Raw genomic sequence first — 17,365 nt, 5'->3', positions numbered from 1 at the left:
AAGTTCCTCCCCCCCAAACCCCTTGGCTTTTCAGTCTGTACTCTGCTAGGTAAACATAAAGTTTTAGGAATCTCACTTTTGGGGAAACCTGAATCATTAACACACCTAAGAGACTATCACAAGGAGAGATGAGAAGCATGAAAAGAAACTGTAGACAACCAGGAAATGCAGGAAACATACAGGCTTCACTGCGGGTGCTATACTTTACCATATCAGTGAAAGGCAAGAATACCAGCACTGCGGAAATCAAATCAACATCAGGACTGAGCCAGATATAAATATTTATCTCACAGCCCATTGTTTGTATTGGCTTCTGTAAAGAATACAAACTATATACATATGTATAATGAACAAGATCACCCTATAACAATGTCTCCCAATAAAGGGTGGAAGCTGCAGTAACAACACCATTCTAAAATTCATTCATAAATTTATTTGGCCACTTCATCTTCAAATGGGGTTTAATATGTCAGATATTTCCCAGATATAATTAGCTATACACACACAAATATGTATTTATAATATATATTATTTAAACAGTGTATATATATGTGTGTATATATATATACATACATGTTTATCCATACTGTTAATTTTAAAATTGTTTATATATTAAGTAATATTCTTCTGATATACTGTTTTCACCAGATTTATGAATCTGCAAAAAACATTCTTAATAAATATTAAGAGTAGCTACGATTTTTTTCAGTAATATTTAATTTTGCGAGTTTTCCTGTACAAGTGTTTAAAATAAACAGGAAGAAGTCGTTTACTTCTTTAGTAACCCACCATATTTATTAAAGGTATCTTGATTCGCTAAATGTCAATATCACCACACATGTCATCTATTCATATTTTGATGCTTTAATGGGGGCGTAAGCACTAACAATTACTACTCATAAAATTAAACACATATTTTTGGTGGTTTGACAAATGCTTTCCATTGTAAATTTAAAACACTTTAAAAAAATCCCAACGGTTACATAATACTGATTTGAGTTTAACCTTTATCAGATTTTCCACTTTATCCTGCAGGAGAACATTGAGAAAACAAACCACTTTGCTAGCAGACTTGTTAATTCGATAAAGAACATTGGAAGCAGGAAACTATTATTTATGTACACAATTCTGCAGTCATCACCACAAAACGTTTGGAAAATCGTTGAGGTAAGAACCTAACTAAATAAGATGTTGGTCCGTTAACTATTCTGACAGTATTTAGAGGCTGAGTGGTTTAGTCTTAACCCCCCTCCCCCACTCATACGTCTGCAAAACCTTAAAAACACATTAGACAATACATTAGCAATATTCAAAAAGCACGACCCGTTCTGAAGAACAGAAAATCTCTAGCACAGAGACACCACATAAGAAGAAGTGGATTCCCTTGGAGGTAAGAATCAATTCGCTTGCAACTGCTAAGGAGCTTTCTCTTTCTTCTTTGGTGGAGAATCTATTCTATTTGGATTCTCCACTCCATTTTCTGTGCCTTTTCTCGACCTGGACCGTCTCTTCCTCCCACAGACATGAAGATTCGCATCTTCTAACCATCTCTGAAGCCAGACGGTCGTCAAGGTCCATGTTATGTACACCTGGATACTGCAACTCGAGGACAGAACAGCGATTTTAGCTGCCAACACATTGACATTACCAGAGAGAGCATTTCCATTCCGATTTGTCCCGGCCAAGTGAAGCCCTACTGTAACCACTGAGACAATCAGTGTCACGAGTCTCCCGGATATAAACACGATAGGCCACAAAGACAACCCTTTCTGGTACCGCTCATCGCCAAAGTAAAGCAGGCTGCACACGCTGGAGAGGAGCTCGACAGCATAGTGCAGCATCAGAAGCAGCAGGCCCAGGTGGTTCAAGTACAAGAGATAGGCCCCTCCAATGTGGAAGAGGTGGAGGCCAATGTAGATGAGTTGACCCGGGATATCTTGTTTCCTGACTTTCTGGAAGTAGAGCTCCGGGAAACTATGAAACCAGTAAGCCAACTGTGAGATGTAGAAAAATTTCATCTGAAATGTCATCATGTTGTGGGGCTGAGACTTCCACAATAGAGTGGGGTCTGACAGGCAGTTCTCAGAGGCCAGAATGATCATACCCCAGATACCAGACACTATGTAGAACACACTCAGCTGCCCGGCCTCATTCAATTTGTTTTGTTTGCCTTTGGTGAGCTGCAGTCTCCGGCTGAGCTTATCTAGCACGTACTCCTGAATGGTGGCGTGAATGATGATGGCCACCAGCATGTAGAAGAACACTGTGGCCAGATCTTTGACCCCATAATGGTAAAGGGTCCTGGACCCCGAGGGTAGCCCTTCCGCTGGGACAACGACTCCATGCTGCAGGGTGAGGAACACGATCGACATCTCGGCCGTGCCCTCGAACATAAGTCCCAGCACGAAGAACATGCCCACGCAGGAGACCATATCCGCGTGGTTCTGCACCATGAATTCGTGGCTCAGCACCGGGGGGTTCCTGGCGTTCTTCTTGCGGAGCCCCATGCCGCGGTACTCACCGGTACTCACCGGCCGCCACCGCTGATCACTGCGCCGCTCCCAGCGCCGGGCTCCCCATCCCCGCCCGTCTGCCGCCCAGGGTCGCAGCCGCTGCCGACCGATCAATCAAAGGCTGGGGCCGCGTAGGCCGAGCATGCGCACAGGGGCTGCAGAGGCAGGGAAGGAAATCGAGCGCCGCGCCCCTGCCCCGCAGGCCCGGGTGCGAGCGCGGATTTGCCGCACCGATCGCCGCCGCCGCCCACCCGCGGGAGCCGGAGGGGCTTCCCAGGAACAGGGAAATCTGGTGCCACTGTCATTACCATTGCCATCATCACCATAGCAACACAGCAGCGAGCTCCCTGGTGCTCTCTACTGATCTCTTAGGAATCTCACCTTCCCTTAAGGAGCTGATGCTGTGGAAATCAAATTTCTCTCTCTCTCTCTCTCTCTCTCTCTCTCTCCTGTGTGTGTGTGTGTGTGTGTGTGTGCACGCGCGCCTCCCTCCGTCCTCTTCAACCGCTCCCCCCCCGCCCCCACCTCTTTGTGACCCAGCCTGTCATTATCACATGTTTAGTAAATGCCAGTACCCATGATTTAAATCCTGCGTGGAACCAGAGTATTTTCAGCACTGTGTTGTGCTGTCTCTGTTAAATCAGTCAAACCTGGCAACACATCGGTGCAAAGAAGCAGTTTCGAAAATTATTCTATTAGGAAAAAAAATGGCTGTGGAGGTGCTAGGTAATTATTTTAAAAATCTGCAAGGCAGTGGGAAGCAGAGATCTAGCAGGTCTTGGGTCCTTTGGCTACAAAACAAGACTTCACTCGGACAGATAGGAAACTCAGGGTTCATCTGTCTCTGTGTAATGTTTGTAGCTTATGTTCAAATTCACTTTAAAGAAAAGCAATGCTACTAGCTTTGTTAACAGAAGTTTTATGATACTTTTCAAATATCACTTCTAATGGGGAGTAAATTTCTTGTCCTTCATCTGTCATATGAGTGTAAGATCCTTACGGATAGGAATGATGATCGAAAGTATAAAATATGCACTTCAGAAGACACTACAGGACTTTTTATAACACATTTACTATTAGAGCTGAGCTTCATCATGATTCTTCGGTTCTCTGCATGGAATAACTGAGTGTAAATAGACACTTGTTTATGTAGCTTGAAGATTTTGAGCCATATATTCCTCTAATGGAAGGCATCTTGCATTTTCCAGAGGAAAATAGTTTGTTACGGGAAATGTTCTTGTTTTTTTGTTTTTTGTTTTTTGTTTTTTTCTTTTTCTTTTTTTTCTGGACCCAGGGCCTTGTGCTTGCTAGGCAAGTGCTCTACCACTGAGCTAAATCCCCAACCAGGAAGTGTTCTTGAATTAAAAAAAAATACATTTTTTTGTAATAAGAATTCTCTATTTTCCAAGTGATTCTTCATTGGATAATTCCTTTTTTTTTTTTTTTTTTTTTTTTACAGATCACCATTCTGACTTTTCTTTGTTTATCCATGCTCAATAATTGAATTTGAAAATTCCACAGTGAGAGCAATTTAAGATTTAATGGCCAAGGAATTAGAAATAAACACACGACTGAGCTGGGCTTGTAAGGACTCACAGGGACTGAAAGCCACAGGGAATGCATGGGTCTGCATCAGGGCCTCCACATTGTTGCTATGGAGATTTAGGGTGGGGCTTTCACTGGACTCCTAACAATGGGAGTAGGGGTGTCATTGACTCTTAGGATGACTGATTCTCTGGCCCTTTTCCTCCTCCTACTGGGTTGATTCCTCCAGCCTTGGTATGAGGGTTTGTGCCTAGCCTAGTCTTACTGGATCTTCTTAGGCATATCTTAAGCTATTCCAGGAGCCTGCTCTTTTCTGAAGGGAAACAGAGGAACAGGGGATCTGGAGGAGGCAAGTGAGGAGTGTAGGAAAGAGAGGCTGAAGTGGGGATCTATGAGATAAGAATAAATAAGAAAAAATACACATACAAAGGGTAGGATTCAAAGAAATGAAATATATCAAATTGTCAATAACATTCTGCATGGGATTCTCTGAAGAGTCGTGCTTGCCAGGAAATATTCAAGAAAGAGCCCAAGCATCTGTGTTGGACTAATAATTTTCTATATAAAAACTATGTTTATAATGGCATATGTAACAATCTGTACATGTAGCATGCATAATACACATAAAAGCACATGTGTGACTCCCAGTCAAACCCTTTTTATACATTTGGAATTATTTTTGAAGAGTTTTTTTTTTTCTTTAATTTTTTCGAGATGGGGACTGAACCCAGGGCCTTGCACTTGCTAGGCAAGCGCTCTATCACTGAGCTAAATCCCCAACCCCTTTGAAGAGTTTTCTATGCCCCATTGTGCCACCAAGATCTAATTTGAACTCAAAATAAACACTAGATATCCAAGTGAACAGAACAGGTATTTATATAATGATATACCTTTATCGTTAGAGAAAGAAAAGCATTAGCAAGTTAGTTTTAAATTATTTTTCGATGTTAAAATTGGAAACCTCGACTTTTTTTTTCTTCTTCACTCTATACTTTCTGAAGAAGAGGCAGCTGCTTCTTTGCTTAGCACGCACTATAAGGTTTTTAGCTTCTTGCCAGAAAAACATAATTCTTCAAAATGTGAAGTCCGTGTCGACTAGCATCAGTATAGAAGCCTGAAACATAGCCTGTCTGGATGGTCCATCAGGATGTCTGCATAAGTCCTCTTGGTATGTAATCAACATCAGCCTGACACAGACGCTCAGATCTTCAAGTAAAAGCTGTGTGGGGAACAAGACAGAAACACTATGGTCCTTCATAATCATATCTACCGTTTGAACATGCAAGCTATTCCCTAAAACCAAGATGTGTTAAAGGGGAAGGTGGACATCAGGGACGGTACCTTTGATTCAGATGTGTACTAGTTGTAGCTCGATTGTAAAGTTCCATCTCCTTTCCATTGAGAACAAACCTTGTTTCCTCTCATAAATTAACAGTTCTCTCACATTTAAAAAAAAAAGTCCCATAAAATAAGAACTTGTTAATCTGAATTACATGCAGGTGCAAACGAATCTCTTCACATCTGTTTCTTTGCTAAACTAACTTTAATTTTCAAGATTTTATAAATGAAGGAAATAAGGCTTTTGTTTTCATACATCTTATGGAAAGATACACTACATTCCCCCATTTATGGTAAGCCACTGGGGAGCATACAGTAGCCAGTGGCCAATAAAAGTGATGAGGATGAGGTCAGTCTTGGTAATGTGCAGACCTTGAACTTGAACCTAGTATTCATCCCTGGGGCATAACATTTTATTTCTGAAAGAGGCATCGAAGATTATAAATTTATTTGTTCTCATTTGTTTGCTGTTTTGGCCACCAGAAATTAAAATTCATGAATGTATTAATGCAAATCCTTGTCTCTGTTGCACAACAGTCGGCATTTACAAGCTGTGGAACTAATACCCAAGATTGACAGGGGAGGAGCTGAGGAGCCAGCTTCTAACCACATTGCATAGACATTTGCCAAGTGGTGGGAAAGACATGTTACAAATGTGTTCTTGGTTTCCTTATAAGGAACATTAGATGTTTAGACACTCTACTGAATGTTCCTTTGTGACTTACAATCTATATTTTCAAACCATTCCCAATAGTTCATGCTTTCTATTAGTTACGCTATGGGGTTATTTAAGGATGCCTGTGCTTACCAAATCTATGTTATTGTGTTAACAGCTCAGTTACAGTGTAACTTTAAAGGTTTCATGTCTTAAGTAACCTAAGAGGCAGAAAAATGATCTGATTTTAGGTAAATGGTAAAAATAATGTGGACTATGTAATGTAGAATTTATCTCACCTTTAAATATTACATATCTCACGGTAGATATAAATTTATATCCCTACAATATCAACCAATTAGTAACTTAAATTAACAAGTAAGTGAATTCAACATGAATTCTGAACTTCTGTATCGTTTGAATGAAGCAGTATCTGTAGATAAAGAAGTAACAGGAAACATCCACCCCAGACCCCATTAAATCAAGGCCTATAATTAGCAAGCGGAGGATTGTACATTTAGCAAAGGCGATGTAATTTAGCTTGGGCAGGAAACAAAGTCTCTGGGGTTTTGCAGCCTTTCAAACGCTTTGAAAATTCAATTGAAAAGATATTTATTAAGGCCAAGGTGCTTTTGTAACTGACTAGATGCATTAAACATAAGTGTGTGGAAAACAAATATGGCTGAATATTTAATAGAATAAGAAAAATGCATGTAGTAGTCACCGATTATAGAGTGTCTAATTGTCTGTGTATTTATTAATAACTTACTGAGTAGATATTATGAACTGCTGTCTATTCAAATTCATAGACGAGGTTAATAGAATCTCTTTACCACCAAAATACAGAAACTGATAAAATTATATCCACATTTAGTAATGTTTGCTTTCAGATATCAATTATGGAAAATAATGCGTATTGTCAGTCGCAGTAGAGAATTAAATAGCAGAAACGAAGATCCATGCGCTTGCTAACGGCTACTTAAAAATTTGAGGCAAAACAGTTACTAAGAGGGCGAAACGTGAATGAGAGTGAACGTTTCGGATAGAGTGGGCAGGGGACTCTAAATGCAGATGCTGTTTCAGTAAACACAGAGATAGAGCTGTGAAGTCCTATGGGGAAGCACTGAGAAAAAGAACAAGGAATATCCCATGAGCAGAGTAGAGGCCAGAATAACCAGAGTGTGAACAGTGAGCACATACAATACAACGGAGCTGCAGGCATGCAGAGAACATGCCCTTCTGTTTCACAGTTGAAGAATTGCTTTGCCGGAGAGTCTCTCAGAACTCTCAGGACTCAAAGGGAAGGACCTTAGATGAAATCCCCTGCAGTGGGGGGGGGGTGGGGGGTTGTAGAGTCCACATCCAGCAGGACAGGACATCAGGTAAGAGAAGGGGTTGCCTTTCCCCAGTCAGGGACTCTGACCCCTGGTTTCAGGGACAAGAGTGGAGGAGATCTGGGGAGGGGGAGGTCCAGCAACAGGTCCAGGGTAGGATCGAGCTCAAGGGGAGGCTCCAAGGCCTGTCATTATTACTGAGGCTGTGGAGTACTCACAAAAAGGGACCTACCATGACTGCCCTCTGAAAGACCCAACAAGCAACTGAAAGAATCAGATGCAGATATTTACACCCAACCAATGTGGTTGAATTGGGGAAGGGCTGGAGGAGGCTGAGGAGGAGGGCAACCCTGTAGAAGGACCAGCAGCCTCAATTAACCTGGACCCCCAAGATCCCTCAGACACTGGGTCACCAACTAGGCAGCATTCACCAGCTGAGATGAGACCTCCATATATAGATATATATATATATATACATATATATATATATATACATATATATATATATGTTTCTATTTAACTTTCTTATTGGCATACATATTGGAAGAATGTTTTCAAGTCTGCTTGCATTCTGCCTTTGAATCTGTACATCAAAACATAGGCTGAAAGAGACTAATGTTCATTTAGTTATAGCTGTACTAAGTAATTAATAAAATTATTGATCATTTTATTTTTAAAATCATTGATCATGATTTTAAAAGCATTAATTTCTTTGAAAGTAAAAATGATTAATAGGGTCATTTAAAGTGTTAGTATAGTTGCCAAAGCAGTATTAGAAGTGTTTAAACAGTTTATCATTTAAAAATGTGTTACTACATTAATTTATTCGTATGTGTTTATGCACATATGTATGTGCATATGCCACGACTTGTGTATGGATCAAAGGACAACTTTCAGGAGTGAATTCTCTCCATCTCCCATGTGGTTCTGAGGAACTGAACTGTGGTCTTCAGGCTTAGAGGAAGTGCCCCTGTCTTCTGAGTCATCTTAATCCGACCTTGGGTTGACATTTTGTATTACTCTTTCTCCCAGGACATTCAGTGGTAGGGTTATTTTCTTCAGTTCTTCTACCCTTTGGTTCAATAGTCATACATTAGAACTGACTACTAAATGTTGCTGTAAAAATATAAAAATATAAAAAATAAGAAAGTGAGGTTGTCTTTGTCTCCCTAGGTTCAGCACCTTGATGCCCCAAGATATCTGCTGGATAGCTTGGCGGCAACACATCCCAACTCCTCAGTGGCAGCCCTTTGTCTCCAGCCACCGCACACTTTCCTACACTCAAGCTGTCACATAAAACACACAACACAATAACCTTTGACCCAACTGGTAAGGCATAATTGGCCACCTAAACATACAAAGCCCAGTACCATCCATCCCTTGAGAACATTTGTAACAACCTGTAAATACCCAGAGCTGAATCTTAACGTCACCTGCCATGGCTTCTCTCCCTCTCCCTCCTGTCTCTTCCTCCGTTCTGTTCCAGTCTCCTCTTCCTTCAAACTTCTCTCCCGCCCATCCTTCCTTCTTCTCCAATGACAGGCCTCCTTCTATCCTGTACCTACCCTTCACCTGTATTTTACAAATTCAGTGGGGAGAAGGTTCTGGTGAAGTCACCGGAGTCTTGACTAGGTAGCTGTCCTTGAGGCAGCAGAATTAGCATCAAAATACAGATAACTCCAGGGCAAACCACAACAACTAAATACTACTGACTAAATACTAAATACCAAATAGACTAATGTCTAAATACTGTAGTATATGTTTAAAATATCTCATTAAAGAGAGCACCCACTCATTCATATTTTCCAGGACATCTAAATTTATAAAATTGGTTGGTAATGAATCTTTTAAAATTAAACATGTAAATGGATGTAACCTAAGATTCTGAAAGTCCATGAAGTTTTGACACAACACAGATTATGAAGGGATTGACCATATCGAATGTAACTACTCAGAGCTCTCAGACACATTTCTCTAAAATGTAGGTATCATCAATTTATGCTCATCTTCTTTCCAATGAGAGGCAGATAATGAACAAGAAAACCACCCCAATTGGGACATAGAGAAACATATGTGTAATTTCTAAAGATGGAAGAGAATTTACATTACAAACTATAAGGCACATATCCATGTGTACAACTATCTATGTGTCTGTCTTTCTGTCTGTCTGTCTGTCTATGTCTGTGTTTGTCTCTCTCAGACAGACCAAAATTTCCTTAAGCTGTGACCTAGAAGGGCAGGTCTATTATGCTCTCTGAAACTTGTTTTTATTGTATGCCTTCACTGTTTATGCTCTGGCATGTATATATGTCTATATTCATTATATACATGTATAAACTTTATCTGTAACATTTCTTTGAAAGATACACAAATGAAACGTAAAATAAAGCTCAAACTGAAACCCATTAAAGAAAATTGGGAAACAGATAGGGCTACTGAATTCAGGACAAAAGAACCTAAGGACTTACTCGCTGGAAGGGATGTTGTTCAGGAAACGGGCTATCCTGAGACATCCGAGGTTGCTGCTCTTTAGAGTTGGAGTTTCAGAAGCACAGGAAACAGGAAAGAAGAGTTTCAAGGTAGGTTAGGAGCAAAACGATGACTTTAAAGTAACTTTTATTATTTGATTTGTATGGGTGTTTTTCCTGTGTGAATGTCTGTGCAGCAGCTATAAACTGACACCCTCGCACACCAGGAAAGAATCAGAGCTGGAGTTACAGATGGTTGTGAGCTGCCAGGCGATTGCAGGGAACAAAATGTGGGTCTTTTGGTTGAGGTGCTACTGTTCTTAAACTCTGAGCTGTCTTTCCACCCCCAAAGAGGGGAGCTTAAGATTGCCATTGTCATCTTCTGTGAGTGTAACACGAATTTAGAGGCAAAGATGGAGAAGAATAGTTTGGGGGAGGTTAATTTCCTTGGTCTTCAGTTCTGAAGTGGATGGGGGAGAGATGACTCTGCATAACAGGAAGAAACTAGATGTCTTGATTGCCGGAGTCACTCTAGTGTTGATGAACTTACTCAAGTTTCAGTCAGAGATTGCTCCTTTTCCCTGGCAGGCATCTTGTGCTTATATACATTCTATAGTTTCTAAAAGTTTTAAATTAACGAATAGTATTTATTACACTGAATCAAAGCCATAGGCATTATAGGTACTAAAAATGGTTAAGTATCACTCTCCAAATAGAGAAATAATGTAGAGAAATTATGGGAAAATATAAAAATCCAGAGGCGATCCATCCTGGGTTCAGAAAGCAACTCGGCACTTGAGAAGGACCATACCTGCACGATTCATTCACTTTCCAAAAGGCCCCACTGAATGCCAGGCAACAGGGGTGCAGTTCTAGCACAAACTTGGAGGATTCCAATCATTAAAACCATAGCACTAATTCTTCCTAGAATTTTCCTTGCTAACAGTGCTTGATAGACTGCCTTTGTTTCTCGGTTTGCTTGTTTCGTTTGCTTTTTATTTATTCTTTAATCTTTTTTTAATGTTTTTAAAATGAACTTTTTTTCTTTATTAACTTGAGTATTTCTTATTTACATTTCGAGTGTTATTCCCTTTCCTGGTTTCTGGGCCAACATCCCCCTAACCCCTCCCCCTCCCCTTCTTTATGGGTGTTCCCCTCCCCATCCTCCCCCCATTGCCGACCTCCCCCCAACAATTCTGTTCACTGGGGGTTCAGTCTTAGCAGGACCCAGGGCTTCCCCTTACACTGGTGCTCTTACTAGGCTATTCATTTCTACCTATGAGGTCAGAGTCCAGGGTCAGTCCATGTATAGTCTTTAAGTAGTGGCTTAGTCCCTGGAAGCTCTGGTTGCTTGGCATTGTTGTTCATATGGGGTCTTGAGCCCCTTCAAGCTCTTCCAGTTCTTTCTCTGATTCCTTCAACGGGGGTCCTGTTCTCAGTTCAGTGGTTTGCTGCTGGCATTCGCCTCTGTATTTGCTGTATTCTGGCTGTGTCTCTCAGGAGAGATCTACATCCGGCTCCTGTCGGCCTGCACTTCTTTGCTTCATCCATCTTGTCTAATTGGGTGGCTGTATATGTATGGGCCACATGTGGGGCAGGCTCTGAATGGGTGTTCCTTCTGTATCTGTTTCAATCTTTTCCTCTCTATTCCCTGCCAATGGTATTCTTGTTCCCCTTTTAAAGAAGGAGTGAAGCATTCACATTTTGATCATCCGTCTTGAGTTTAATTTGTTCTAGGCATCTAGGGTAATTCAAGCATTTGGGCTAATATCCACTTATCAATGAGTGCATACCATGTGTGTTTTTCTGTGATTGGGTTACCTCACTCAGGATGATATTTTCCAGTTCCATCCATTTGCCTATGAATTTCATAAAGGCATTGTTTTTGAGAGCTGAGTATTATTCCATTGTGTAGATGTACCACATTTTCTATATCCATTCCTCTGTTGAAGGGCATCTGGGTTCTTTCCAGCTTCTGGCTATTATAAATAAGGCTGCGATGAACATAGTGGAGCACGTGTCTTTTTTATATGTTGGGGCATCTTTTGGGTATATGCCCAAGAGAGGTATAGCTGGATCCTCAGGCAGTTCAATGTCCAATTTTCTGAGGAACCTCCAGACTGATTTCCAGAATGGTTGTACCAGTCTGCAACCCCACCAACAATGGAGGAGTGTTCCTCTTTCTCCACATCCTCGCCAGCATTTGCTGTCACCTGAGCTTTTGATCTTAGCCATTCTCACTGGTATGAGGTGAAATCTCAGGGTTGTTTTGATTTGCATTTCCCTTATGACTAAAGATGTTGAACATTTCTTTAGGTGTTTCTCAGCCATTCGGCATTCCTCAGCTGTGAATTCTTTGTTTAGCTCTGAACCCCATTTTTTAATAGGGTTATTTGTCTCCCTGCGGTCTAACTTCTTGAGTTCTTTGTATATTTTGGATATAAGGCCTCTATCTGTTGTAGGATTGGTAAAGGTCTTTTCCCAATCTGTTGGTTGCCGTTTTGTCCTAACCACAGTGTCCTTTGCCTTACAGAAGCTTTGCAGTTTTATGAGATCCCATTTTTCGATTCTTGATCTTAGAGCATAAGCCATTGGTGTTTTGTTCAGGAAATTTTTTCCAGTGCCCATGTGTTCCAGATGCTTCCCTAGTTTTTCTTCTATTAGTTTGAGTGTATCTGGTTTGATGTCGAGGTCCTTAATCTTTTATGGTCCTGACTTTATCTCCCTCCCGGTCCACCCTCAGACTGTTCCACATCTCACCCCTCCCCCTCCATCTCTAAGAGGATGTCCCTACATCACCACCACCCCACTAGACCTCCCCATTCCCTGGGGCCCTAAGTCACTGGAGGGTTAGGTGCTTCTCTGACTGAGTCCAGACCAGACAGCCCTCTGCTATATGTGTTGGGGGCCTCATAGCAGCTGGTGTGTGCTACCAGGTTGGTGGCTCAGTGTCTGAGATATCCTGGGGATCCAGGATAGTTGAGACTGCTGGTCTTCCTACAGGGTCTTCCTCCTCCTCAGTTTCCTCCAGCTTTTCCCAGATTCAAGCACAGGGGTCATCAGTACCTGTCCATGGGTTGGGTGTAAATATCTGCATGTGTCTCAGCTGTTTGTTGGGCCTTTCAGACTGCCTTTGTTAATAGTAATAATACCCCTATAGCAGAGAGATCTGTGAGTGAGACTTTTCTCTGCCTTGCCATCAGGGAGGGTTTGAAGTCTGTTCTACTCAAGGAGCAGTGCCAACATCCGATCTTTCCAGCGGGGAGTGAGACCTTTCAGGAACTAGATCTGTTGAAAATGTGGCATTTGGATATCCAGTCTCCATTATTTGGGGAAATACATTTCTATTGATTGTAAATTACCTAATTAATGCATTCTGCATTGTAGGATCGTCATACAGGTGAAGGCAGGTACAGATAGAAGGAGGCCTGTCATTGGATCAAAAGGAATGTGTTATTAGCCTTAGTCATACTGACAAGTGTGAAAAGTGATCTCAGAGTAATTTTGATTTGCAATTCTGTGATGTACAAGGATGATGAATATTTCTTATGAATTTCTCAGTCATTTGAGTTTCTTCTATTTTGAATGTAACACCTAGATATATAACCCATTTTAATTATTTTTCTTGATATATAGTGTTTTAGTTTTTCAAGTATATTTTTATATTAGCCCATTGTTGGATGTATACCTGGAAATAATGTTTACTATTTTTGTAAATAGGCACTTTAAATATTTATTAATGACAAATTAGATAATGCTCTCTCATTGAACTCAGAGAATTGGCAGACACGCTGTAGTTAACAGAATTCATTAAAGTCACTTAATGAAACATCCCTATATAATAAAACATTCTTTATGTCCATAATATTAAGAAAGAGAGAGAGAGAGAGAAGAAAGGATGGGGGGAGAAAAGTTTGAGGGAAGAGGAGGAGATTGGAACGAAAGGCGACTGCAGAGAAGATGTGGAGAGAACATGGAGACCGATGTAAAAATTCCACTCTGTGTATTTACAGGTTGTTACAAAGGTTCTTAAGGGATGGATGTGTACAGGGCCTTGTATGTTTTGGTGGGCAATTATATTTTATCAATCAGATCACAGGTTATTGTGTTGTGTGTTCTTTCTTGGGGAGAACTGAGTTTGGGAGAGTGTATGGCGGCAGACAGTGGGCCACCTGGGAGTTAGGATATGTGTTTCTGGCAGTATATCTACCAGATATCTTGGGGCGATGCAGTGCTGGATCTAATTAGGGTAAAAGACCGTATTACTTTATACAATTTACAGCAACACTGCATAGCGAAAGGAAAAGCTTAAAACAACAACATTGTCAGTATCCATGTCCACACTTGATAAGTGGTAAATTTAGCATTCTGATATATGTTTATGATAGATTTTCTTAGGAGACTTGATATTACAGCCTCAATTTAAACCTTTCTTAGCATAATCAATAAGAAGTACTTTGATGCCTTTGATGCTGTAGTATATAGTATATTTTACACACAAATATTTTATTCAACACTTATTTATAGAAATATACTTGTAAAAATATCTAGTATATGTTTAAATATTTCATTAACACTATATATCTATATAAGCACACACACACTATATATATATATTGTGTGTGTGTGTGTGTGTGTTTAGAGAGAAAGAATGGCAGACAGAGAGAAGGAGAGAGAGAACTAGAATTTTAAGACTTATAATTGTAAGACTAATAATTTCCATGAAAGCATTTCAAGGTCTGTTCAAACTTGGTTAGATAAAAATGTTGTACAAAAGAAGCCTACCTCAGAATCTCTAGTAGCCAATCAGATGACAGACAAATCTGAATATGCCAAGCAGAACTTACATCTTTCAAGAGGACCCGTGACTGGTCACACTGATAAAGGGTATACCTCAGCTAATCGGAAGCACTTCACAGTTACATTCTTAGAGGGAGGAGAGTCCCACAAGCTTCTCCATACATTCTTTTCCTTAAGTTGTTGATCTGAATGTGAATTGTCTGCCTTGGTGCTTGACTACTTCACACCCAGTGTGTAGCACAGTTTTGGAAAGTTTTGGAACCTCTAGGAGGTAGGTTTTTGTCTGATTAAGTATGTCGGTCTGAGAGGGAGCATTCAACCACACACTTCCGCTACCATGCTTTCCCTGGCCTAAGGGACTGGGTTTCTTCTGGAACTGTAAGCCTAAATACACCCTTTCTTCCCTAACGTGCCTTTCATCAGGGCGTCTCATCAGAGTAACAGAAGAGCAACTAATCCAATAGCCAAATATCTAGAATTCTCTTTCTCGTTCTAGCCAGGCATCTTATAGAAATGACCTAGCCAGTCATGGTGGGGGACATTCTCTGATCCTCTAACATCTGCAGACTATTTGCCCTTAAGCACATCATTGCATTTACATAATTACATAAGCTTGAATTTCTTTGTTAAAATCCTGCTCACAGATTTTTAATGTGCTCGCTCTTTTTCTTCTCCAAGAGCAAACAATGATACACTATTAATGGCTGCAGGCATATTGTCCCTGGCTGCTCTTTCCAAACTCTGACACTCGAATTACAGTGAATAAGCATATATCTATATTAAACAGAGAATTTTGTTAAATCAATCCTCTACAAACATTACGTCCTTACTAAGATTACAATGTAAACACATAATTATTTCACTTTTTAATTTTAGAAAGACTAAGAGTATTAATTTTTATAATGCTTATTTTCCATTATTTTAATCTTTTCTAATAATTTTATGACAATATAGTGAATAGTATAAAAATAAACAGTTACTGTTATAAAATTGACATGTCACTGTACTTTGCAAAATCACTTAGAAAACATACAAAGAGATTTTTTCATAGAAACTTTAAAAAAGCTGGAAGGCTTTTGGATTTTAATGAGGAGGAGGGTGATTCCGTAGAAGACTAACAGCCTCAACTAATCTGGAGACCCTGGGCCTCTCAGACACTGAGCCACAACCCAGGCAGCTCACAGCAGCTGATGTGAGGGCCCCAGCACATATACAGGAGAGAACTGTCAGGCCGGGTTCAGTCAGAGAAGATGCACCTAACCCTAAACAGACTTGAGACCCCAGGGAGTGGGGATGTCTGATAGCGTGGGGGTGGGGTGGGGACATCCTCTAGAAAAATAAAATAATAAAAAAAGAGGAAATGGTCTTTGATGGAGCTTTTAAAATTGTAAAATGTATTGTCAAATTGAGAGTTAATTCACTCATCATAAAATTCTCTTTAAATTCCAATGCTCTTAGTGTAGTCAGCAGGCTGTGCAGTCATCTCCGACTCCTCATTTGAAATGTTTTCATCAGTGAGCCTAAGAGCCAGGAACTCCACAGGAGCCACTCCTTCCTTCCCCGCCCACTAGACGGAAGCACATCTATTCTAGGGTTAGATCACTCCTACTTGTCTATTCTGGGCTCTTCGTATAAATGGAACCATTCTATTTGCTTTCAATTTTGCCCGTCTTCTTTTATTAAAAACAAAACCAAACTAAACAATATATTGCTAAAATATTTGAAACCTGGGAACAAACACACAACTATGTGCACACCACATACACACACACACACACACACACACATCACATCATACACACACACATACACACACATCACATCATACACACACACACATCGCATCATACACACACACACAAACACACAAATATGTGCACACACCACACACACACATCACATCATACACACACACACAAATATGTGCACACACTTACATCATACACACACACAAATATGTGCCCACACCACACACACACACACACACACACACACACACATCACATCATACACACACACAAATATGTGCACACACCACACACACATCACATCATACACACACACACATAAATATATGCACACACCACACACATACATACATCACATCATACACATACATACACACACATATATATACATATATATGCACACATACATATATATACATATATATGTGTATATATATTTCAGGTTTAATAAGGAAACAGATTATTTATCACTTATGATTATCATTATTATTTATATTAAATTGTTTCTGGTATTGGACCACGGTCATTTTCATGCTATCATGTCACATTAGAATATGTTTAATGCTGATGATGGGGTGGATTCCTTCTCTAACATACATACAAAGAGAGAGGAGGGAGAGAATGGTGTTGGGGGCAGAATGTTACATGCTTGGAAACATTCAGGAGCACCAGCAGTGTATTATAACCTCCTTTATATTTAGGAAATTATATTATTTATGAATTGTTTTCATTGTTTAATACTATTCAGATATCAGCTGCGATGAAGATAAGGAGGGTTATAAAAGTTGTATATATAGATATGTATATACATGCATATAGGTGAGTCACTGATACTGTACTGACCACACTTGTATTACATAATTATTTTGATTTATTCATCCAAGCATGTTTATCACATGTCTATCCTCATGTATGTTATATGTCATGAGATAGGTTCTTTGCCCTAGGTTCATTGTGTCAATAA

The 17,365-nt window shown here is 40.1% G+C and overlaps 1 protein-coding gene across 1 annotated transcript; it reads right to left on the bottom strand.

The window, feature by feature from the left end:
- Positions 1-448: 448 nt before the first annotated feature.
- On the bottom strand, positions 449-2,632 carry Tram1l1 (translocation associated membrane protein 1-like 1). The gene is given in 1 exon segment (NM_001107724.1): positions 449-2,632. A coding segment is annotated over 1 exon segment (1,092 nt). The 5' UTR covers positions 2,508-2,632; the 3' UTR covers positions 449-1,415.
- Positions 2,633-17,365: the final 14,733 nt, after the last annotated feature.

The sequence above is a fragment of the Rattus norvegicus genome, chromosome 2, assembly GCF_021556685.1.
Source record: "Rattus norvegicus strain SHRSP/BbbUtx chromosome 2, alternate assembly SHRSP_T2T, whole genome shotgun sequence".
Taxonomy (NCBI): domain Eukaryota; kingdom Metazoa; phylum Chordata; class Mammalia; order Rodentia; family Muridae; genus Rattus; species Rattus norvegicus.
This window is presented reverse-complemented; position numbering and strand designations above follow the sequence as displayed.